Below are 25349 nucleotides of genomic sequence, written 5' to 3' on the forward strand. Positions count from 1 at the left end.
TATCTCTTATTATTGATTATTATGAAATGCAACTGATTTCCACTGCCTTTAAAAGGCAAACAAGAGCTTGGAAGGCACTGACGTATAGTCGCAAATCATTTTTAGAAACGCAGCAGACCAGCGAAAAAGAATCGAATGCGATTAGTGTAAAGGAACACACCGCCCACACGTGGCTGCACAGTTTTCTGCAGCACCTCCGAGCTGTAGACAGCGGGAGTTTGTGCCCTCTGACATGTAAACCCCAAAAACCTCAGCCTGCGCTGACTGAGAAACACTGAACTGTCCAATTTTTCTGGGCATCCCCCCACCTGCCAGCCTCACATAAGCTTACACCGTCTTCTTGAGAACAGATCTAACATCACAAAATGAGACAAATGAGTGAAAACGATACTGCTGCAGATAATCAGACTGAAAACTTCAAAGCCAAGAGAGACAAAGAAAATGTGTTTCTGTGTCTCTGTGCTGCACTGCATCTGGAGTGAGTGTGTCAGCATGAAATCTCTTTTTTTTACAGGCAAGGTCAAAAGGTCATCATAAGTCTGTGAGTGACAGCAGTAATGGTGAGTGGGGCTATATTTAAATCCCGTGGAGAGGGACAGCCTTGACTTACGCGTGGACCCTGCTCATCATTTTTTTTCCACACAAATCTGAAACTGCTTCTTTTATGTCAAGCTGCCTTAAATGAAACCATCAACATTGTCGCAATGACAAATATTTTGAGATGTTGACTGTGTAATCATTCTCAGAACTATCACTGGTCGCCTCTGAATTAAAGGGGAACCAAATGTTACAAAATGTTCAAAAGTAAATTCGTTTTTAGGTCCACTGATTTTCAGAGTAGGTTGAGAAAGAGCCGTCTCACTATGGATTTTACTGGCCTGTGTGTGACAAAGTGGACTCTGCCTTTAAAGATTTATTTGTAATGCCCTGCTGAGGAGTCCGGTCGCTTTGTTGTCTCAATGGATCTGAAGGCTGAATGTGTTGATTTGTTTTGGTGAAGACAAACTGTGGTTGAACAGTAGAAGCAGTGGAAAACACGGGCATTGGGCTTTCCCACAGAATTGGCGGAGAAGACTTTGAAATAGGAGTGGCTTCTCTGAAGCTTTGACAAACCCCGATTACCTGATAAATCTGTCAGAAGCCGCAGCCCCTCTATAAGAACCTGTTTTTTTAAATGATGTGCTAGTAAAACAGATCTTTAAAGGACTAATCCTTCAATCCAGAGTCAGTGTTTCATCAGCAGAATACACCTCGAGTGGTTGAATCAACGAGTGCTTCCCAAATCTGTCACATAAATGAGATTAATGAAAAACGTGTGCAGATAGACTGCGTGTTGTTGCCCTTTCAGACTAGTTTACCCCCCGGGGCTACGTTGACGTGCACACGCATAGCTATCTGTGCTGCTATCTCTTTACAGTACATCTGTGTCAGCAGTGGGCTGAGGCAGGAGCATGAGAAATGGAGGCGAGCTCAGTCCTCAGTCCCACAGATAGGGGCTGTGTACTTAACTGTAAACAGTTTCTGTGTGTGTGTGTGTGTGTTTGTCTCTGTTTCTATCTGTTTTCATCACCTCTGGAAAGGTGGCATGACAAGTCTTCCCACAGGAGCAGCAACAGCCGAGAGTTGCCACCCCGCACCTTCCTCCTATCTCCACCTCACTTGATGACATGGGCTTTATCACATCTGCATCTGCTGGGCCAGTTAGTCTTTCCCCTTTGTTTAAGGATTAAGAGATGTTGCTGAACCCAGCATAGAAAGACAAATTGGGAGCTTTCTGACATCCAAGTGGCACCGATGTTTTCCTCTGTGAATAGGCTGGATTTTAGAGTCCAGCAATTATTCAGAATCTAGTTAACAGTGTGCAGAAGATGGCATGTTCTCTTGACTGAATCACCTCTTTGATGGCTGCGATGGACTCCCTCTCAGTCCTCAATATGGAAATGTCTTCTTTTACTCTAAACTGCATTAAATGATGTGTCCTGGATGGCCTCTAGCTGCTGGGGAATGAAGTGGTTTGTTAGATCAACATTGAGAAAGCTGCTGAAATTTTAACTCCTGGCATAATAAACAAGAGCACGAGTCCTCCGTGATATTTCCTGCCAACTTAAAGCCAGGATGGAATAAATCTGATCCTGTTTTACTTTAGCAAGACTCCAAAACTATTTCACAAAAGCACCGACCGCATCAAAGAGGTGACGCCTTCGCTCCATATTGAGCCACTGTTACACAGAGAAGTTGACCTTGCCTTTGGCCTTTTGGCTGTCTGACAAAGCAGTCCCCATGCTGTAGTGCAGTACGGCTGTCCTCTAAATGAAAGTAGCTGAGAGGCGAAGGGCAAAGAGGCCTATGGAATATCAATGTGCGATGCTCTCAATTAAGATTAAAGCTTCGAATGGAATCCTATGGAGCCGCTTCCCTAAGAAATGCTTGACATTTTACCCTTGCTGACTCGGGATAAAAAAAAAGGAAAAAAAAAAGTGTCCTGCACCACCAGTACCACCACCACCACCGCTAACTAGCTGCCCCTCCTCGGATACGGCGCGCCTTTTGCTGAATTCATTCTGTAGATATTGACTTAGGCTGCAGTCACACTTCTGAGAAATAAGTGAAATGGATCATCTTACTGCCAGTGGATGATAAGAATACTGAAATATGAAAAAGCGTCTGGATCAGCAAAATGACAAACCACGGGGGGAAATATGAGGCAGTCATGATAAACCCTTAGAGACAAATTCCCTACAGCTAGACGTGGAAATGAGGCAAGGAGAGAGCGGGGCAGCGAGGGGAAAGGAGAAAAGAAAATATACATATCCAACATTTTAATGGATGTTCAAAACAGAGCTTCGTTAATTTAAAATACATATATCCTCTCTGCCAAAAGCACGGGCAGGCTGCACGTAGATGGCTTTTATCCACACAAAACGGCAGCTGTAAGATTTGCCCAGTAAGATCTGACCTCAGTCTGATTTATTACAGGAGAAACTCGCCCAGTGAAAAAAATACATCACACTGTCTTCTTTTTGCATATTTTTAGCCACTAAATATTCCTTATTTACAGGAAGCAGTGCATTGACAAGAGCTGTGTCCCTTTTTCATTAATGCAACGTTTGAGATTGACTTTGCATTTTATTAAGATTCAGCAGATGCCGTTTCTGGGCTTCTTAGAACGTGCTGCACATTTCCGGGTAATTTACAGAGCATGATGCGTGTTGTTTGCATCTGATCTTGTAGATTTATGCTGATTACCATGATGTTTACGGTGCGGATCTGCCAGTATCATTACATCGGAGCTATGTAAGCATTTGTGTTTCTGTTTGATGACACTGGAAAAATACGGCGCGTTACATGGCCGTCAAATCCGAGACTTTGAATGAATAAGAGATACGTATCGGCTAAATGTTTTGGGACATATTTTTAGAACTCCTGGTGGATCTAAGCTATTGTGCGTGTGCGTATAAGGTTGATCTAATATTTTAGAGCTGAAACTAAGAGAACGGGGACTGATTATGAATACAGTGTATAAAATAAGATCAAAATGGAGCCTATCTTGTAAACTCCACCCTTGATAAACAGAATTCCACATCACGCTCCAACTCTGCAGTTAACCGAATCAATGCAATTCCACTTGTGCTGATCTTGCAGACTGAGGCCCTTCCCCCATCCCCCCTCTCTCTCTCTCTTTCCCTCTCTTGCTCAGTCTCTCTCTCTCTCTCCATCTCTCTCTCTCACACACACACACACACACACTTCTGTCTCCCTCCCCACGCAGGTCTACCCATCGTAACACATTAGCAGCAGAAGCCATCACACAATCAAGACAAGGCAGCGCATGAGACGTCAGGCCAATTTGTTTCCTTCTCAGAGCTACATCACATTAGGAGGGTGGCTATACCCTTGAGCTAAATCCAAGTTCACACAGAGGGAGCGTGCTGCCGGACAGGAGGGCAGCGATGTCAGCACTTTTCAGACGGCTGCTGACATGTATCCAGCAGACTGACATGTATGGGGAAAAAAAAAAAAAGCTTGATAGTTTGAAATATGGCCTTTTGGATGTTTCTCTGTTTTTTTGTAAGCTTTTGGTGGTGTTTCCTGAGGCCTGGGAGAGAAGAAGTGCGCAGTCAGAATATTTCAACAAAATAAAAATTGCCTTTAGCCAGAGGTCAGGGTGTCAAATGAAGCTGTCAGGTGAGTAAAAGGAGATGATATCAGGACATCACAGGCCTAAACACATTTGATTGGACTTCGTTCTTCGTGCTCTCGCTGGATCAGAAGACAAATGTAACTCGGAGAGGCCAGTCAATAGTTCAATTATCTGCTGTCTGTATTGGTTAATTAAACATATAACGGGCCACCTAAGGACTAATGATAGCCATCCCATTACCCATAAAGCTGAAGGATTGGGTAGAACCACCACTTGACCCCGGGCTGGATTGACTGGCCTCGGGTACGGGGTCAGAGTGTATCTAACCGTCACTGCTGTGACACTCCTTTGCCTCACTCGGTCCCCGTCATATGTCTCAGGAAGTGGCTCACAGCTCTGCCAAAAAACAGTTGGAAGGGGAAAAAATGCAATTACTGCAAGATTATCATACTGCTTCCGTTTGACTTTTCTGACTGAATTCATGAATATATATGAATCCATCTTGCATCTCAATCTGAACCCGCCACCCCCCCACATACACACACACACACACACTCACATCCATGTTTGGCTGGTGGCATTTTCTTTGTTTCTTCAAAGTATGTTTTTGCAGGAAGATTAAAGAGTTACCTTGAAAAAAGAAAGTATGAACCGTCAAAAATCTCAGCAGGCTGTTCTTGGTGTAAAAGAATAATCCCCCTAAAATTACATTACATTTCTGGGAACTTTAATGCAGAGTGCTTTGGGAAAGATGTGCTTTCCCCAAACATTGCTGTTGTCAGGCGAAAACATGTCATTAAAAAATAAACAGCTTGTTTTTGGTTTTGCCCAACTGAAATCTTTTGAAGAACTTTTTTAAAATTTATTTAATTATCTAATTTAATTGAATAATTTATCCAATTATTGGTAATCTTTGTTCGAAGTGTGGTGCAGTCAAATATTATTACAGGTGAGCAACAGATCATTGCAACATTTGTAAAACAAATCAACATATAAGACAAAATATACAAAAATGTGGTATTTTCAGATAATGAACATTTGGATGCTTAAAAGCATATCTATCAGTACAATTACTGAGTCAAAAATGGAGCATTTTGGACATTTTGCCCCTGCTGTCTTAGAAGCAATATATTCCCTGTGCTTTTTAATCACGACACTCTTTTGTTATATTCCCAATTTGCATTCATTTAAAACGTTTTTTCAACTGGCTTTTATACCTGTGTTAAAAAAGCAGCTATATGATGAAGAACAAGCCAATCAGCTCCAATCAGATAGGTGAAGTGAATAAGATTATCTATTTATCAAAGCTGTAAATATACATAAATGTTAGACAGACACATGAAGTTCAAAAATAATAAATTCTTGAATAAATTCATGGAAGCAGCAAGAAGTGGCTTTAAATGGGCCAAAATGAGACTAAGGACGCTAAGTTATATGTTGGCATACAGACGCAGTACCTACTAACGGTGTACCCATGGGGTCTGATCATACACAAGCACGAATCATGCTGATCATACTGTAGCACAAATAACTCTCAAAGCCAACGCTGACGGCACACTGCAGCTTGCTGTTTGTGTTGTTGCAGGCCACTCGGACTGTCCATGCTGAACCCTGAGCGTCAGAACTGTACAACACAGCAATAAAAGAAGGAGGTCTGGTCTAACAGTTTCTTTTAAACCACTTGGACAGTACATTGTACTCCTTGGGAGGAGATGTTACTTTGACATGCTACCACCTGCCTAAGCATACACCCTGTTCTCTTCTTCATGGCAGCTGTATATTATTCTTTCAGCAAGATTATGAGCTCTGCTACAAAGTGAAAACATTCAGGAATAGTTTGAAGAACAACATAAAGTGAAAGATTTACTTAGCTTCTAAAATCTATCATCTGGAGGATCTGCTGCAAGAAAAGATCCACAGAAACCCCAACTTGCACCTCGCCAGACTTAAAGGCTCTGCTCTAACATCTCGTTACCTCAGGACACCTCGCAAAGTCCTTATTGAGTCAAAACATTTAAACATTTCTTCAATTTTACTTTTTGATAAAATGGTCATTCTTGAACATTTTGTCAAATAACACAAAGACAATAGAACTGAAGAAAACCAACTTAGTAGTTCTTAAAGCTCTGTTTCTGAGGTTCACGCTGAGTCCTGTACTTCAAAACGAGACCACCTGTACCCACCCCCAGTTACACTCACACATACCTGTCTCTCCTTGAAAGTATCACTAACCTTTAGACTTCACCCACTGTTCTCCTTAATAGCTCAATCTGATGGATCATTTAAAAGCCCGCTGAAACAGACAGATGTGTAATGGATTGCATGGCAAATCAATGCTGGGATCAATGGAAGACATGCATCAATAAATGGATAGAGAGCTGCTGAAATAGACACCGTAGTTAATGGGGGACAGCGTAGAACATCATTGTGTGGAGCACGCAGTGTAGGCAGGCTAACACGAGTCGCCCCCGGCTGATAAAGTGTCCTTTTGAATAATGCAGACAACAAACTGACAGTGGTAAGCTAAACTTAAGCTTGGCTGTTAGAGTGCGGCTGTGTTTTTTAGTCTCAACCCCCCAACGAACACACACACTGGCACTCAATCCATACACACTCTCTAAAGCTATAGGTGGACAATTTCTTTGCCCGAAAGACCGGAAACATATGACTCTCGTGGCACGGAAAACATACAAAAGGACACATCTGTGTTTTCTGTGCAAAAACACAAAGTCCCAGGAATCGTTTCTTTACGCACACATGAAGCATGCGAGGAAACACCAGGCCAGTTTCAGTAGGAACAGGAAGTATTTTCCTCTGATAAACAAAGTGTGTTGTTATTTTTCCTATTGGAAGACAGTGTTCCGACCTGACGGGCCGGGACACATGATGATGTGGGGGAGCGGCACACCACAAGTGTTGAACTTGTGTTGGTCTCAGGTGGCACTCTGACTGTACACTGACTCATCCCCGCAGTACCGGACGCTCCAGTCTTGTGGTTTAAATGCCTAGCAGTGTGATGCATCCCACTAACTGATAACTGCATTTAACAGTGATGTCAGCTAAATTGAAAAAGACATTGTAATAAACAAATATAATTCTGGATAAACCTCAGCTTCTGCACAACCAAGTGGTAAAACGCTACAGCTGCTTCTCATGGGCTAGAGTTATAAATCTCTGGTGAATGGCTGGTTTAAGGGTGGGTGCTGAGAAGCAGCTGTACCTGTCTAAAAATAGCTCCAAGGCTGCTGCCGGACAGCGTGTTTTAAGCTCATCATGCAGTTTAGCACAAAAGTCCTATCAACAATACCTTCCACCTGCATTAGCCCGAGCGTGGCCCCGAATCAGCATTACAACACAGGAAGTGTTGTGCAAACTGAGCGTCCGCGCATGTCCCTGCGCCTGACTCATACACCCAAACAACGGCCAAATCCTGACCACATAATTCAGACACACTTCATTTTCCAATGAGCTGAGCATTCATTATCAGCGTGCGGTGGCCTGAGGCAGAACAATCCCTCCTCGGTGTAGTGACAGCCACCGGCCGCCCTGATGGAAAACAAAACACAAGGTGGCACAGAGAACACGAAACCGTTATGACAGGCCGGATTACACCGAGCAGTAAGCACATTTTATCAGTCTTTTCTTTTAATCAGAACAGACTGAAACTCCTACATGCAGCCTGTTTTGTTTTTTTAAAGTAGGAATGCAGGTGCATGTGCACGCAGAGCACACGCTGTTTGTGTGTGATCTGCGTGCTCACACCTGTTCGGGTGTACAGTAGGGTCAACGTAATTGCTTAATGCAGAGCCCGGCAGCGTTTATGGATGCCAAACTGCGCCTGTGGGAGTCACTATAGCCCACAATCTGACTAATGAAGGCCAAGTAATCAAGCTTCAGACTCATCAACCATGTTTGCAGTAATTAAAAGGTTTATGTTCAGGATCAGGAGAGCTGTTTGAGTCAGTGTCAGAAGCCAGATTGGATGTTTATTATTTCCGGAAGCCGAAGCCAAAATCGAAATATTTGACACAAACTCCACTGATCTAATTGTTCATTTAGTTTATATAATAACACAATCTGATCATAAACGCAGCGAGCTACAGTCTTCGCATTGACGTTCGGGCACGGAGGGAGCACGCGTAAATGTACACCATGATGGATATAAATCCAATAATCAATTGTGTGCTGACTGCTGTCTGTCTGCATCATCCTAATCTATTCTGTCCTGTGGGAGTGTGTGGGGCTGTGGAGAGGACAGTAGGTTAAAAACTACACGCATCCTGGTGAGAATCCCACAGAGAAATAAACGCTAAATGTTGCACATAATCAAATTTTACCAGAGCAATTCACGTAACGGTTATTTTACATCTGCGATCTCTGATGATTCCCAATAATAGAGTCAATAACTGAATGAGAGCTGAACACAGTGTTTGTGTTAGGATATAATGTTACACCTTGTCTCAGACATGCTGATATCCACAAGGATTTCCTAGCAGAAGTTCGGCCTCTGCGGGTCTCCGGGGATCATGACTGACCTCATAAGGACATCAGATGCTGGCTGTTTGCTCACCATAATCTGGAAATGAACACAGTATTACAGGATCACCAGGACAAAACCAAACAAAAATATCTCAAATTAACCATTAGCATCATAGTTTATCAAAGTCTTCTCAGAAAGCAAGAAGATGATTTATTTCAATTTAAGAAATACGTCTTTGGTGTTTCCAGAGTGTCACCTCTTCTCTGTAATAGAAGCAGAACATACAACAAACCAGTGAGCGTGCTTTAGTTAGGGGCAGGGCTCTCTCTGGTGGCAGAGTTTTGCTAGTGTTACAGTTAATGTTCATTGTAAGAGGGATTCTGGTAAATGTGTTAAGCTATGCACTCTCAATTAAGAAGAAAAAAAATCAATTAAAAAACAAATCATAGCTATAGTTTTTTTTTATTCGTCCCATGTGATGAGGAATACGGGAGCTTTTCTGTTTACCAGTGAGCCGAGCCTAATGCTGTGGGTGCGCACTGCTGTGTTGTGGATCCCCCACTGCTTCCTTGATTACAGCCAGTGGTTGCTTTGCAGCAGCCAATTAAAATCAAATACCATTCTCTCACATATTACCACCATTGTATTTACTTGTAGATCAATTCCCTTCAGCTGCGCCATTTTACATAATGAATGCAGAGGCTTTTGATGTGTTTGCCTGGTAGGGGATGAACGCACCACGGGAGGAGCCGATGGAGGGCCTGCTGTTCTTACCTTTTTGCCATTTAATAGTCAGAAGTGTAGGCTTTATTAAGGCTGAATGGTAATAATGTGGCGTGCTGTAAATGGCAGACCTTTGTTACCTCGATTAATCTTTTGAAATTCATCAGAAAAGTTGCATTTACCCAGGATATGTTCATTGTTATTGCGACATTTCAGTGCATTTCTCTGTAAATCCCACCTAAAGCTAATTTAGGATTTTCTCACACAACTGTTGGAACAGTACCAATTTCTATTAGTCTGCTAATTAGTTCATTCATTATCTGGTATTAGATGAACCATCTCAGGGGCCTTTCACAGGAACAAACAGGTACATTGCTGAATTAATAAAACAGCATGAAAAAAGACCCCACACAGTACAGCCCTTTAGTAAAAAATTACAAATCCAGAGTATCTAGAGTACTTATTATAGAGGAAGAAGTCTTCGGTTTATTTGTATATTAAAAGCTGGATTATTGTTACCTGAAAACAAAAAGCATATTAATGATGCAGATGATTTCGAAGGAGCTTCAGGTAACTGATCTGCATACAGGAGAGTAGTTTCTTTTGTCGTGTTTTCCTCCCTTCACACTGTTTGTTTGTTGCTCACAGGAGGGGATGTTGGGGATTCTCTGCTTTCTCTGTATTATTGTACCGTCTCTACTTTATAATATAAAGCACCTTGAGGCAAATTGAATTGAATTTCTGTAAAGCGATGCCTCGTACGGCCCAGTAGTTAAGTAGATACTGATTAAAGAAATGATCACCAGATCTCAGTCCAAGTGTATACAATCAGCAGTGCTACTTTTATTGTTATAGTGTAATTTGTCAAGTGGACTAATGTGTCTATAAAACTCTACTGCGCAATGAATAGTAAACACTGAGTTTTGCTTTAAAACATGCCACAAAAGGTTTAGTTCCTCACATTTAATCCAAGCGCACAAAGAAATGTAGTTAAACCTGAGAAGATCTCATGGCGCACACAATCCTTTCATTCTCCCCTTTGTGTATTAAAATCACACTCGCCTATCTCTTCTCGGTTAAGCTGTCTGCACACGTCGTTGTGGAGCAGTTGCACCTTGACTTCTCGGTGTAGTTGAACATTAGTCACATAAAGCACGGTGTGAGTAACACATTTATAACAGAGCGCACTTTCAGACCACAGCCAAGACACTGGTGCGTTTTGGGCATTTTACAGTGGGACCTTTGTGCTTAACCTTTGTGCTATATGAAGACTGAAACACTGTTTGTGCCCAGCTTAGCGACACATTAAACAAACGAACAGCCGTGATTCAATTTTTAGAGCTCTGCACAGATGACAGCCGAGTTCTTTCCTTTTTGTGACTAAAGCATAAAAAGCTGATGTTTCAGTTAAACTGTTACTTGTTGAGAAAAATCTCTGTGAAAAATGAATCTAAAATGGAACAGAGGAGTAAGAAGTTAGATATTTTTTTAAAATTCCATCTGTGTTTAAAGAAGCGTTTACTTATGATTCAACCTAATCTACACTCGTGTTCTGCGGTGCTGTTCGTTCTCCAGATCCACCCTGGACAGAGACCGTGATTGCCGGCGTAATCAGCAAAAGGTGCCAGTATCACAGATGCTGTCTCTCAGCTAATTGCACGAAGGCACGGCGGTGCACGAGGCGCAGGTGCTCGTTCTTTTCGTGAAGTCACTTAAGTGCGGTTTGCCTCCTTGTGTATGCCGGAACTTCTGAGCAAATATTTTCCGAGCTCTGTTGTCTCCCATTTAAACAGCATCGAGGATAAAAGAGACAACAGCAAAAAAAAAAAAAAAAAAAAGGAAATGTGGAAGCAAAGCAGCAATACAGCAAAATACTACTTTATTTATCTGCAAGGCACAGCTGCTCCTCGGGATCATGTTCCAATGTAACTACAGCAGACAAATTTGAGTTTAAAAAACAAAACCAAAAAAAAAAAACAGTGCTTAGATTCGTTTTCTCTCGCACTTCAGCAGATATGACTCCATTTTAACCAGCTTAGTGTTACAATATTCACAGTAAGACATGCTTACTACGTTGTCTTTGGTTACAATTTCTGCCACGTCGATGTCAGTTGCAGGTCTGTTACCTCTTTGGAAAGGATTGTTCCAACATGGGAAGGACAAAGGATGAAAAGAAGGAGAAAAAAAAACGGGCACTGCAGAAAATTAGACAAAGAGAATAAAGCTGAAATTCTCCTACATAAGCCAACATGATTTATTTAGCACAGAGAAACTTTGTAACATTTCCCTCCACTACCCACCACCACTAAAATCCCCGAAGACAAACTAGTGTACACATCTGGCTCTTGGCCATGTTCCCATGCCCGCACTGTCAGCAGGCATTCTGGGATTGGGTTCCTGCACACAGTCTTTGTGTATCCTCTGACTGCCCGGAGCGCCAAGCCCCTGAGTCACGTTGGTGACGTCCACCAGTTCCCGCCTCTCGGACAGGGCGGTCACCATGTGTTCCAGCTTGGAGCGGATGGTTGTGTAGTGGTGCTGGCGCTCTTTGGTCAGCTTGCGGAAGCAATCCTTTAAAGTGGTGTCTGGAGCTGCCTGGGTGGGCACGGGCAGTCTGGAAGACACCAAGTGGGGAGACGTGTCCTGGCTCGGCCCTCTGCTTATTTGAGTAATGATGCTGAGATGCTGCGGGAGCTGCAGGTCGGTCTGGCTTTCAGCCTCCGTCACCGACCGCCTCGTCTGAGTCGACACGTGGCAGGTGCTGGGGGTCTCCGTCTCTTTTTCTGCTTGCTGCTCTGCAGAGAAATGTGGAGTCGTGCTGCCAGCAAGGATCTCCTCCTGAACGTGCTGCCGCTCCATCCACTCGTCGTTTAGAGTCGAAGTGTCAGACTCTGGACTGGCTTTATGTGGAGATGCGTGGTCACAAGGTAGCTGCAATGCTAGCGTTTGTGGCTTACGGCTGGGCGTGCTTGTCAGACACGCTGGCCTCTCACTACGCAGGTGAGGGGAGGAAGCAGCTGAGTGTTTGAGGTGCTCAAAGATGCCGCTGTTGCGGACACTTGGAGGTCCGTGAGTGTTTATGGGTAGAGACTGGGCATATAGGATACGAAACTCCTCATCAAATTTCTCAGTTATCTGACCAGAAAGCTCAATCAGGTTGCTGCTGTTTAGTTTGCCATCAGTCCAGTCGAACCTGAATTGAATTTTAAGCACATATAGCTGAAGGTAAGAAGCAGACCCAGCAAGACGGATGCATAACTTTACAGTTTAATAAATCAGGAGGGCACGATGGCTAGCGGGCTCTTACCTGTAGGAACCTGTAGCCACTCTGTTTCCATCAACCAGCATGAACCTCTCGTGAACTTTACCCGTAATGCTCGCTCCGGATCTCATGTAATAAGTTGTGCCGGTTATAGTTCGCACCTTCATTTGCTGCAAAGGATTAGGGACATGTTTTGGGGGTTTTTTTTGGGATGCTGATGTTGTGCACACAGAGCCATTCTTGTCTTAAACGAACCAGCTACATACCCGAAGGTCATCCAGGCGAACGTTGACATTTTTGCACATCTTGAGGAAAGCGGGCGCGCACGACTGGTCCAGCAGGATGTAGACAGGGACTCTGCGCTGGGAGCAGGCCTCCTGAAGGTCCTTAAAGATATCCAGGTCTGTCAGGGAGTCTGTAACTATGGCAATCACCTGCAGTGGAAAATTACAGAGGTAATATAATAGAATTCTCCTTTCGGGGGGCCGCAGCCGTGCTCTCGCAGATGTAACACATGATTGTGTTTTCATTATTATCAAATACAAGGCCCTATTCAAACAGAGCCGTGAATCTCTGTCTGACACACTCCCTGTAATGTGTGTGCTGATGAGCTTTCTATTGACTGTGGTCTGTTACCATGGCAATCGGCAGTAACGCTTGGTCAGCAAACAAATGACTTTTATACAGGAGACAAGTAGGTGCACTGTAGGGTTTGCCTCATTTTTCCCCAGCTTTGTTTTGCACCCAGATTTCTCCTTTTTCACGAGGAGGAATGGAATTTGACACGCTGCGGTAAAGGTTGCATGTCGAGGATTAGACACGGACGTTTACATATCTTAGATTTATCGCTTCAAACTGGTGTTTTATCCACACGCAGCTTTGTCATTTGTACCACGCCTTATTTGGATGATGTTTGTGTGTGTGTGTGTGTGTGTGCGCTTTGGGTTGGGGGATGCTTGTTTTCAAGAGGCAGCATAGAAGCAGAGTTAAAATTCATAGAAACTCAGGAATGGGGCCGTTCCTTTGAGATGACCACCAGCAGTGCATGCTCACTGTGTGCTGTTACAGTCAGTGGCCTTCTTTGTACAATAAAGACATTGTGCAGTGAGTAGTGTAACATCACAAAAGAACAAACAATCTTACAGCTCGACTAGGATTAGAATATTTTTATAAGGATTGGCCCGGCTGTCGGCACGTAGCATACACAACACCACCGTTAAGCTCTAAACCTGGGAGAAAATCCAGTGTTTGAAAACATTTCTAGCAAAAGAGGGAATGGAGATGAGCGAAGCAAGTCGAGGCACATCTGGTACGCAGGTTCTACACAGGCCTGAGGTGCTACAAACTCCCTCTCTCCTCGTGCAGGAATGTCTCTTTTCAAAACCAGAGGCTGTACTGACAGCTCCCGTCAGGAACATCACATTAAATATTCATGCTTTGTTTTTGTTTGTTGCATTTTTTCCCCCCGTCCTTTTAAGGTTGGTGATTTCTTCTAATCCAGATTTCAAAGCACGAACTTCTAAAATTCAAAGTGATCAAGGGAGCTCCATGTGGACAATGGAGCCTTTATGGAGACTCTTTTTTTTTTACGTTTTCCCTCCAGAAATGATGCAAAAAAAGTGTCTACATATACTGACTTACTGACTGTGTGGTTGTTGTGGTGGTGATGGGGGGAGATAAAGCCCAGGTGATAAATGTCACCTGACAAAACCAAAATAAAAGTCCTGTTTTAGGATAATAACGCACAAATGCACTGTAGGAGTTAGAGGACTACTACAAAGGACTGTGCAAAAATAATGGTGTAAAAAACAAACTTCAAGTGAATATCACATTTCAGTGTGATACAGGATACGCATTAAAAGACAGTTTATTTTAAGGGCATGAAAAATAGAATGAATGACAGCAGATATGTGCGTGTGCGCGCGCCTGTGCGTACCTCTCTGGCACTTTTAATCATGCGCCTTGCAGCCTCCTTGCAGCTGTAAATGCATTCGCCGTAGCTGGGCTGGAAGTGCGCCACGGCCCGCGTCACTCCCCGGTAGGAGCCCGCTGTGAAGGCGGGCCATCCGAGCTCCAGGAGCGGCGGCTCCACGTCTGACACCTCTGGGAAATAAGTGACCGAGGAGCAGTCCAGGGTGCTACTGAGCGACCGCTCGAGCGCCTGTTCCTCCCCGTGGAAAGACGAGCACCGCGGTGGCACGGCGGCGCTCCTGATCTGTTGGATCTCATCGTCCGACAGAAAGTTGGGGATCCTCTCTCTCACGAGAAAGTCCAGAAAGTTATCAAGACCCCCGGACAGCAGCTCTTCCAGAGCCAGTCGGTGCCTCTCATTGTACACTTCCTGTAGGTTCAGCTCGTCTGTCCCGCGAGGTTTTGGACCAAACCTCAGAGGTGAGTCGTCCAGGCACTGAGACAGGGCCATCGCCGCGTCTCCCGCTTCCTTTTACCTGAATCACACAGGAGCGGGCAGGTAACGCTTTGACGTGCAGGAAGGAAATTTGTATTTTGTTGCTTCCCTCCGTTCGTGCTCGACGTGGATCCGCATTGGCTGCGGGGTGGTTGTCAAACCAGAGCGGCGTCACCAGACTCGCCGAGCCAGGCTGTCAGTGTAATGTAAAGGTTGTCTCATTGGCTCATTTGGAGGAAAACAAGCCTCCTGTACGTCCCTCTGCTACCCTGATCCGGTTACACCGCAGATAGCAGGGATCACCAGAGGTCCCACTCGTACGCTTTTTCGTGGTATCGTGTCTCTGAGGATTCATTTAGCTCGTAGTTCAACGTTTGTTTGTTTTGTTTTGTTTTTTTTATAAAAACACAGTTTATTAAGAAAATAAAAATGCAGACTCTCTGACTTTAGATGGAAGTAAAAACACAGGAAGCAGTTTACTCATCTGTCACAGTGAAACTCAAGATTAGGACAATATACCACAATCTATTTAATTATAGTAATATTTCACATAAACTTTAAAGTCTACATATTTATGGAGTGATGCAGTTAAGGGAAAATAATTGCAGAAAAATATGCCTAAACTTTTTTTAAATCTGGCAAGCCGGTATAACCAGAAGAGAAGCAGATCCACTAAGTTCCACCAGATCACAAACCGTCCACGAAAGCAAACAAATACTAGCTCTGAACTCTAAATCAACATGTGTCTTTTAACCTTACAGCACATGCACAAGTCTCATTCCTGCACACCGGACCTGCTGGTTGAGTTGTCTTACTTTTTTTTAAATTTGCGATTCATCTTCTTGATAGATTATCTTTGTTTTTCCTGACTGTAGGCAACGTCTAAACCCAGTGAGGACAAACTGGGAGGGGATAGCTAATCCATGTTCCGTAAATACTGGAGGCACGCATTTGTCCTATATGTTCTGATGCTGTTTTTGTATATACTGTGGGCATCCGGCTGCAGGCACTCTACTTGTTTCATATACACATAACCTAGTTCACACATGCCTAAGAAGTTAGGCTACTGCAATACTTTTAAGTAGACAGTATTGTTTGTCCAGTGGATTAGTGGATTTAGAGTGACCTTATCATACTTAATATTACCATGTAAACATGTCCTCGTGTATCTTTGATGCCGCTTGTTGATATGCTTTCTATTTTAAGTCACGATTGCTCCCTTTTAGGTATGCTGTTTTACCATTATCCATTAAATTCACAGCTTTTCTGTTTAACGCTCGTCCGCTTTTTTCCTGTGCGCTTTTACGCGCATGAGGCCAACAAGGTCACAAGGGTCACGGCCGTACAAACCCTTTTCCCTTTACATTGCGAATAACTACCACTCCTAATTTGAATAAAGGGAAATGTGTTCTTCTGTTTCAAGTTAAATGCAGACAAGTCCAATTAGGCTACAGTTACTGTGCGTCTGCGTAAATTGGTGTTATCACTATTATGCTTGTGCGTAACTGTCTATTTTAAGCCGGTGGTCTAATAGGCCTGTGCTTTAAATGACAATTCCCACAACGATTAATATTCATAGTAGCTCTTCAAGAGTATTTTTTTTTCTAAAGATGACAGCCATCTATTGAAAAAAGCATGTGACCTAATTAGGGTTATCTTTTGGGTGATGAAGCTCAGTGAAACGGGAGATGAATGAACTGTCAAATTCCAAATATACACAATACAAAACATCTGATCGGCCTGCTTTGTATTGTAGCTACTTATAACCCGAGTGTGTTGAATGCATTGACTTACCCCTATAACGATATACCCAAATGTGCGCTGGGATTAGTATACGTACCCTCCTCCCCCTTCCACACACACACACACACACACACACACACACACACACACACACACACACACACATCCCCATCTCATCCCCGCCCCTCTCCAAAATTTTAGATGAAAGGGCTTTTGGATTTTGGATGACGCTCTGTATCACGTGTTCATAGGAAATACACTCGCTATAATTTTTTTTGGAGCAGCCTCGTCCTGCACCGCCGACCATAGTTGTTTTGCAGTCTTCATACAGTGTAGCGGAGGGTGGAAAGGTAATGTAATGTAATGTACCTTGCCGTGGTCACTGACGGGTTCACGCCAGTTCACCGGGTTCACTTGAGGAGAGCTCCCACCCCCAGCTCGCCTCCTCTTCTTCGCAAAGCGCAGCGATCGGAGCTAATCCAATATTATTCATTTATATATTAATGTCGGATTCCATTTTTTACCACCGACGGCTGAGGTAAGGACACATCTTATTCATCCGAAACACGAATACGTCTCACTGGGTGACGAGGTGCGATCTCCAAAGTTGTTTACTGGAATTATGTGTCGCTATTGAATATTGAATTTTCATCTGGTGCTGTAGTGGAGGCAGTTTATATGAAGTCGCCAATGTATAAAATGGCGACAGTAGGTGGAGGAGGGGGGTGGAGGATTTTTTTGGGAATATTCATAAGGTTATATAGAGTGGCAGATCGCCTTTGGCAAGTCGGCTCCGAGGCGGTGTGTTGCCCCACAGCCTCGTGAATGGAGCGAAACGGGTTAACTCGTCAGTTTGTTACAGTTACAACCACGGATCCTCCGTCGGGCTCAAATTGCGCTCCTTCTCGCGCTATACAATGTGGCGTATGTGCTTATTTTATTGCACAACGCGCTCTGTTTCCCCCACTGTGCTGCGAGTGTGAGTGCTTTTACTTGTGAAAGACTTCTGAACACAGTAGTGTAGCAGGCTTGTCGACTGATTTTTTTTTTATAAAAAAGAAAAAGAAAACAGCCTCCGAGTTCATAGATGTTCAAACTGTACGCCAAGTATCAATTTTCACCTATTGATCGCTCACTCGCTGCAAATTTATTTCTGTTGCCAGAGCAGAAAGGTAGGCCTGTATCTCTGTGCAAAGGACTCTTTTTCATTTCCTTCTCTTCCTCCTACCAACATGTGCTGGTGCCCTACACACACTCTCCCTCTCTCTCTCCCTCTCTCTCGCTCTCCCTCGGTCTCTCGCACACACACGATACATGTACAGTAGAGTAAGTAGAGCTTCTCTTTTGGCAGATATTTCGCAAATTGTGCACTATTAATGATCCATTGACATATATATATATATATATATATATATATATATATATATATATATATATATATTAGTGCGTGTATATGTGAGTGTTCGCTCCTGTAGAGCACATTGTCATTTATCTGCACATAAATATTGACCCAGCTTTGAATGCCATGTGTCTGTCTCTGGCTTTAGGGGAGGAACCTCTGCGCTGACTAATGTTGCCTCTGTGAATCATTTGTGGGTCCAGTGTCCATAGCATAGGAGACAACCCCAAATTATTCAAGCAGTCAGCTAGACAGGCATGGTTCATGGTAATTTTTGGAATGTATTTTAATTGTTTAACCATGCGAGCTTATTAGAAATGACGTTGGGTCATGGAAATGACTGCGCAACTCTTCTGCCACAGAGGTTTTCCTCAGACAGGAGGTGTTTTTTGGGGCTGTGTGAGGCACAGTCCAGTCTCCAGTGAACGTTTCTGCACTCCAATAGTTAATTTGCAGGCTGTGTGATGACCAGCAAAAACAAAGGTAAATGAGCTCTCGCTGTGCTGCTCCGGCAGACCGGGTTCAGCTTTGGCCCGGTGAGTTGAGTATGTGTGGAGGTTTTCACTCTAGCAGGACACTTACACCGGGGGAATGTCAATTCCCTTTTGTGGATCCCTGGGAACGGTCTTCCATCTCCCTTCTCGGAACTGCTCTAATGAGGCCAGGCATATTGCCTTTCATCCCGCACTCCCTGCAATTAGGCACAGCTCATAGTTTTCGTCATGGCCACAGCGGAGTGTTTGTATACACAGGCACAATGTAGTGGGCCAAGAGTGCCCACTCCCCTCCAAAAAATACAGCATCTCTGCCCATGCCATCCCTCCATATACCTGGCATACTGTACTTTTAAGGATGTGGTGTTCTGAGTTCCAATAGCAGTCGCTGTGGATGTTATGTTTGTGTGTGTGCCTCCCACAGCTTAAAACGAATCCCGTGCCAGAGAATACCAAGGAAGGTCATATGGTCATGATTTGCAGATTTAGCTGACATGGAGTGTATAACATTCCTTGGGTTCGAAGAAGAAAATCAACTATCTAATGCCAACCAGATCTATTTCCAGCCGTTTTATATAAACAAGCATTCATGATAGCGGCATACCTCATGATCCTCACAGAGAATTCTCCAACACACAACGCCGAGTCCTATTTCTCCCACCAAAAAGGTCGGCGTTCAAAGCAGGTTCACTTTTATTTGGGTCTTTCATCCTTTTTGGTTTTGCTTTTGTCAGCGGACCAATGCCGTATCGAAGCCCGGACCGCTCAAAAGGCTCACTAAAACAGCATGTTTGCACAGTTCCAACCAAAAGAAACGTCCGTGCACTGATGGGTGGGAAAAAACCTCGGGGCTAGTGGGGAAAAAGAGCCCCTGCCACTTTTTCTGTCCCATGCAAGAAAGGTTTGGTCAGCAGGAGCTGGCATTTACCAGGCTTTGGCAGTTAGAAGAGGCTGTGATGTCAGCCATTTTAGGATGGACAGTACAATGTGCGATATGCCGCCATCTTTCTTCCTTTTCTTCTTAAGTTGCCAAATGAATGGCTGTAGTCTTGGCTACAAAACTGAAGAACTTAGTCGTGAAAAGTGATTTTTAAAAAGATGCATGACTCAGATTTTTTTTTTATTTATTTATTTGTTATTCTCAGCGCACCACCGTTTACTTGTCTGTCATTCATTTGGGTCACGGGTAGAAGGGTTGGCAGGACAATGTAGACATTTCAACAGCGAGCGGTCATATTAACACAAAACAGGGCCGTCCGAAAAAGATGCCGGCAGACAGGCAGAGCGCGGTGGGTATGTACTGTACCGCCTCGGTCACCGGGCCTCCGCGCAGATTTAGCAAGATAAAAACAGTGACGGGAGGTCATTTGTGTCCCGTTCAGCTGTGATATTCCTTTCATCCGCCCGTCACACGCATGAGAACAGTGCGGCAGAGTTTCTTTTTTTCCCCCCACAATGTGATCGAGAGAGAGGGGGAAAAAAAAAGCAAAGTTGTTGCTGCAGACCTCACCCAAAGTTGACTGAAAGAGACTTGAGCCATGAATGGAGTTTTCAAAGATGGCTGGCGGGGCATGTGGATTAAGTTTGTCCTGCACCGGATGCAGTCCAAGGAATTCAGCGCGCACGCACGCGTGTGTGTGTGTGTCTTGAGGTTGGGTGGGTGTGGATGAGTGACTCTGCTCTGTGTGTGTGTGTGGCATGGTGGGCAAGGGGAAGAGAGGGGTTGCCATGGCGATGTTAACACATGAGTGGCACCACCGACTGGTCTCCCAGTGGACGAGGCTGCAGTCATGGAGGTAAGAGGGGGGGCGGCGTGCGCGAGGAGGAGGAGGAGAAGGACGTGGACGAGCTGGCTGACAACACCTGCGTCTCAGACATTCAGACACTAATACGCACACAAACACACCCATGGAAAGGAAATAATCAGAGCCCACAATGGAGACTGAGACCACACACTGAAACCTCTTCATATGTCTTCGGCTGGACGGGCTGCGGAGAGACCCGTGCGCTCTGTCAGCGTGGTTCTAATGACCCTGATGTCTCTGAATTGTTTTTCAGCACACGTAACGCTGGAGCACGACACTCACGCTGGCACGCACGCACAAAGGTGTCCCCAAAACTGAAAGCTGCCCCTCATTAGATGTCAGGAAGGAGCAGCAGCGTCATGACGGGCACGAGATACGAGCAGACGTGGCGGAAACCGAACAATTCGACAGTCGGCCGCGTAAAGGCTCCCAGCACTGAGTCACATTTCTCTTATAAATGAGGCGCCATTGTTCCCTATCTCTTCTCTGTGCAAGACAGTAATTGCTCTCTGTCTCTGGCTTATATTTGGGTGTCCAGCTGATCCACTCACATGGCGTTAATCTATTTAATGGACGTTTGGCAGGAAAGATTCCTGCTAAACAGATTTTTTTTTGATCATTAAAATGTATCTGTCAGGAGTCCCCCCCCCCCAAATCCACCCCAACCCCCAGCAGACAGAAAGTCTTCTTTTTTTTTTAACAGATTTTTTTTTTTTGAAGGAGTCTCTCAAGACAGCCGTGGATCACTGTCACAGCAAATTACACACAAAATAAATGTTGTCATAAGTGCGAGAATTTATTCCTTTTCTTTTTCCTTTTTTTAGCACTTCTGTGACTGTCACAACGAGAGACTCCGTGCCAGTTATTCAGTTCAAAGAGAACGATTTTTCAGAACGGTGCAGGTGCTAAATGTTGCGGAGGTGAGGTGGGAGTGTGTGAGGACCAAGCGTAGAGAGTTGCGTGCCCACAAGCGTGTCAGCGGGGAGGAATATTGAAACAGCACAGCCTGTCATCATCGTCAGTCATCCTCACACTTCACTCCCAAATGTCTGAGTTCTGTCTTCCTTTGTCCTTCTCCCTCCTCCAGCCTTCGCGTTCTCATTCATGTGAACGGGCGGCGCAACACAAACACCAATCTCTGTTCGCGTCAACTGTAGGTGACCCAACAATCTGGGAGTGTTTGAATCAGTCATCAGACTGTTTTGAATTAAATTTTAATGTCTAGCAACCACTTTGCAGCCTCGCCTCCCTCTTCCGCTGGCAGCAGCTCGCTGTAGATTGGGCATGTTTTTTTTTTTGGTTTTTTTTCCCCCCTTTTTTTTCGTGTTGTAATATTGTAATTACTGCAGCAGTTTATGAGGTGATGGATGGGAATACATGCTGCTCTCTTTCAACTGGTTTTTTTTTTTTTTTTGGCATGGAAAAAAAAAAGGTGGTAGCACTCACGTGGTTGCCATTTAAAAGTAGACGGGGATATAATTAAATATTAATGAGATGTAAATATAATATTGTTATGGAAATGATGGTGTAAGAGCACATGAGGCTGTAAATCTTAATGCTGCTATTAAATCGGGCGGAACGTATAAACCCCATCAGAATTTAAACCTGGCCTAATCCCATTTGTTTGGAAACGCTTGTTTTTTGGGGGGAGGAAAGGAAAAAAAAGTGTAACGGCGTAAACGTGGTTTTAGTCCAGCGAGCGAGGACTCTCCGTTTCTCCCCCTTTGGAGCGTGGGTGTTCGGAAAAACACGTCTGAGAGCTCTGCCACTTTCCCTCACTTCAGATACAACTCCTCTGGTCAAATGAGATGAAAAGAGTTTCCTCCTCGTGTGCCCCCCCCTCCCTCCCACAGAGACGGTGCCACTGCGAGGACATACAACACACCGAGGACAGTGATCGTCTGAGCGTTGTCTACCTCGCCGCTGAAACACAAGGCCGGGCTTTTCAGAGGGAACCATTCAATGGCTCCCTGTCTGGGAAGCCCTTGTCTTGTGTCTGCTCGCACGTCTCACTCGCCAGATAAAGCAGCCCATTCTTTAGATAGGTGACCTGATTCTTTATGTAACCTTTCTCAACTTTTGGCTTGTTTCAGGTTTTCTCATGCAGGAAGTGGACTGTTTCTCTCGGGGAGGGGAGAGCGTCTGTACTGGGCCGGCGTCTGTCTCGTCACAGGGGCTGCCGCGCCAGTCGCAGCCCACAGCCAAAATTACAGTACCCTCTCCGCGAGTTTAGTTTCAAACACATCCTGGCACATAATGTGCTCCATGTTGGATGAGCGCAGCGATTGGGGCAGCTCAGACAAACGGTGCCAGCGCTGATTTTTCGCTGAGTTCTATAGCATAGGAACATCTCTCACACAGATGTTTCGGATGTGCATGACTACATCCCTCTGCTGCATGAAAGCTGACGTCTAAATCCCTCGTTCCGTGGAACAGCCTCAGCGAACCCCGTGTCCTCACCAGGGGTTAATCGAGTGTGCCGTCAGAGAATATCATGACCTCTCTGGCGGCAAAACATACAGCACATGCCCGCGTCTGGATGCAGTGAACCGGGATTACTGCATAAGATGCTGGTGACCTAGTTTTTTTTTGTTGTTGTTGTTTGTTTGTTTTGTTTTCATTTTAGTTTTTTCCCTCCTGTCAGAAAGCAGCAGCCATCAGTAGGAATGAAAAAGAGGCAGTTATAAGGAGGACGTCACAGCCTGTCTGGGATCAGTGTGTACTGTTGAGCAGTCATTTGAGGGTTTTAATTCTGGAACAGGTTCATCTTTTATTTACCATCCAGCCAGCCGTGGTGAACGCGCACGTGGATGCAGTAAAATGAAAAGTCTGTGAAAGTGCTCTTCAGTTAGCGCGAGCGCAGCGTGCCAAAAAATTATGTGCTGGAAGTATGTGAAACGATTTCCTTTGTAAGCAGCAAACGGCAGCACGCCGTGTTTGAGGTATGCCGGATTTGAAAGGAAAGCAGGTTTAGGGGGAAATTAATGCGGCTGATGTCGTTCGCAGGGTGATAAGCCCGTGGTAGAAGGTAAAGCTTAAGTGATATAGAAAGATGGTGATTGGATGAGACCCGTTTTCAGCAGCATGTCACACATCAGTGCCTCTCCAGTCTCAGAAAAGAAGACAGGAGTGAAATACAGAGGCTCTGCACGTGTGTCAGAAGTTCATTCAGAGGGCAGAGACTGCGGAGCTGCGCTTCTACTTTGATATTTTTTCATGGGTATTTTTTTTGTGTTTGGCTCTTACGGCTGGTAAAATGACTCTCAAATCCTCTCTACTGCAAATGCGGACTGCAGTGTGTCTGTCATCTTGTCCTACAAACTTTGTTAAATATTTGCGGGAGAACGGAGGCACGTTTTATAAAAACGGGAAGAAGGAAGAGGGGAAATGTTGAAGACTGAAGTGACAATCCATATCCATCCGTATAATTGGAGTGTTATAGAAAGGGAAAGCCTGTGGAAGTGTTTTGCTAATGGATTTGTGCACTCCGTGATGTGTGTATCGTGTTTGTATGCATGCACGCATCGCCATGCTGCTGGCTGAGCAAATGCGGGATGAGACGGATTGAGCCGCCAGCTTGTATCTAGCTTTGGATGTGTTTGTAGTAACCTTATGAGAATATTTCAAGTCCTCAACAGTACTGTTGTCAGCTGGCTGCTGCAACACACACCAGACACGCGAGTCACCTAATTTCCATTTCCACATTACATTATGCCCGGAAGGTACGCCGTAACGTGCAATGTAAAACAAATGGCTCACATCCAAGAGTGGACTAATATTGTTCACTGAATTTAACCTTCATATGTCTGCTTTATAGTGACAAACCAAAGAGGAACAGGGCGGGACGACCTGCGCATGTGACAGTGCCGGAATATAGTGCAGCTCTCCCCTTAAAAAAAAAAATTAAAATCAAAAATCAGCTTTTTAAAAGAATTCTCATTTCTAATCGCACACGCACGATGACAAGGGAATATTTCTGTAAGAGACAAATCTGTGCGCATATTTTGCATATTTGTGGTTGCTGAGACAATGTGAAAGAGTCTGTGGGGTTAGATACAGTGAGCACTATCAATTTGCAGTGGAGTGCAGCTCACTCAGCGGGTGCGAAAATCACCAGGGACAATATTTATTTAATGATATTAACCCTTTCCTGAGTGCAGGAAACGGAGATCTCAGGACTGAATGGAACCCAGCACCATTATGTTATCACACTACCTTTATCTTTATTTTACCAGCAAGCAGCATTTTGATGATGTTTTGTCAATATGGCAAAGCTTTACTAAATACATTTCAGAAGACACATGTTAGCAGCGACGAGAAGGGACGATCGTAAGGCAGCTGTGGGGGAAAAAAACAAATATCAGTGAGATTATACTGACTGTGTGTATTCAAAGTGTGCGTGTTTGTGTTTTACTGTCTGTTAGTGAAGCTCTAAATTATATTAATATACTCGTTACTGGAATGCTTTCTCATATTTCCTATGCCTTTCTCCTTGATATGTTTAATGCTAAATATTTTTTCGGCATTTATGAAATCAGCCTAAAATCATTTTAAAAGATGAATAATAACCAATAATTTGTGCATGATCTCTGATCACTTTTAAATAATCTGCCTAGCGAGCGAGATTCATGTTACCTCGTTCTGTGCGGTAATTTAAGGTGACCTTCCTCTTTGATTATGATCATAATAAAAAAAATCTTTTCCAAAAAAAAAGCTCTTGACTCTTTTACTTTGGTGCTGTAATTGCTGATAAATACACTTATCACACTGAATTTCCACCTACACGTATTACCCTGTGTGGAGCTGTTAGCGTCCTCCGCACTGCGCTCGCTGTAATATGTGAAAATGTTTCATTCTTTTCATTTGGAAGCACAGACCATATACCTGCTTTTCAT

The 25349-nt window shown here is 44.2% G+C and overlaps 2 protein-coding genes across 6 annotated transcripts in view; one reads left to right on the plus strand and one right to left on the minus strand.

The window, feature by feature from the left end:
• zhx3a (zinc fingers and homeoboxes 3a) overlaps window positions 1-25349 on the plus strand; it is a 42502-nt gene that overhangs the window by 11929 nt on the left and 5224 nt on the right. For 2 of the 5 annotated variants that reach the window (XM_006784700.2, XM_006784704.2), the window contains exon 1: window positions 16958-17294. The exons of 1 other annotated variant lie outside the window; for it this stretch is intronic. The gene's annotated coding sequence lies outside the window, so the exon portion shown is untranslated. Of the gene's footprint in view, window positions 1-14821; window positions 14998-16957; window positions 17295-25349 lie in introns of those variants that run through there. 2 more of the 5 variants (XM_006784703.3, XM_006784701.2) reach the window with 2 other exon arrangements.
• Window positions 11207-15207, minus strand: sack1d (scaffolding CK1 anchoring protein D). The gene is given in 5 exon segments (XM_006784699.3): window positions 11207-11754; window positions 11757-12537; window positions 12652-12776; window positions 12873-13040; window positions 14543-15207. Coding segments are annotated over 5 exon segments (1599 nt in total). The 5' UTR covers window positions 15029-15207; the 3' UTR covers window positions 11207-11715.

Source organism: Neolamprologus brichardi, chromosome 5 (genome assembly GCF_056152115.1).
Source record: "Neolamprologus brichardi isolate AB-2024 chromosome 5, ASM5615211v1, whole genome shotgun sequence".
Classification (NCBI taxonomy): domain Eukaryota; kingdom Metazoa; phylum Chordata; class Actinopteri; order Cichliformes; family Cichlidae; genus Neolamprologus; species Neolamprologus brichardi.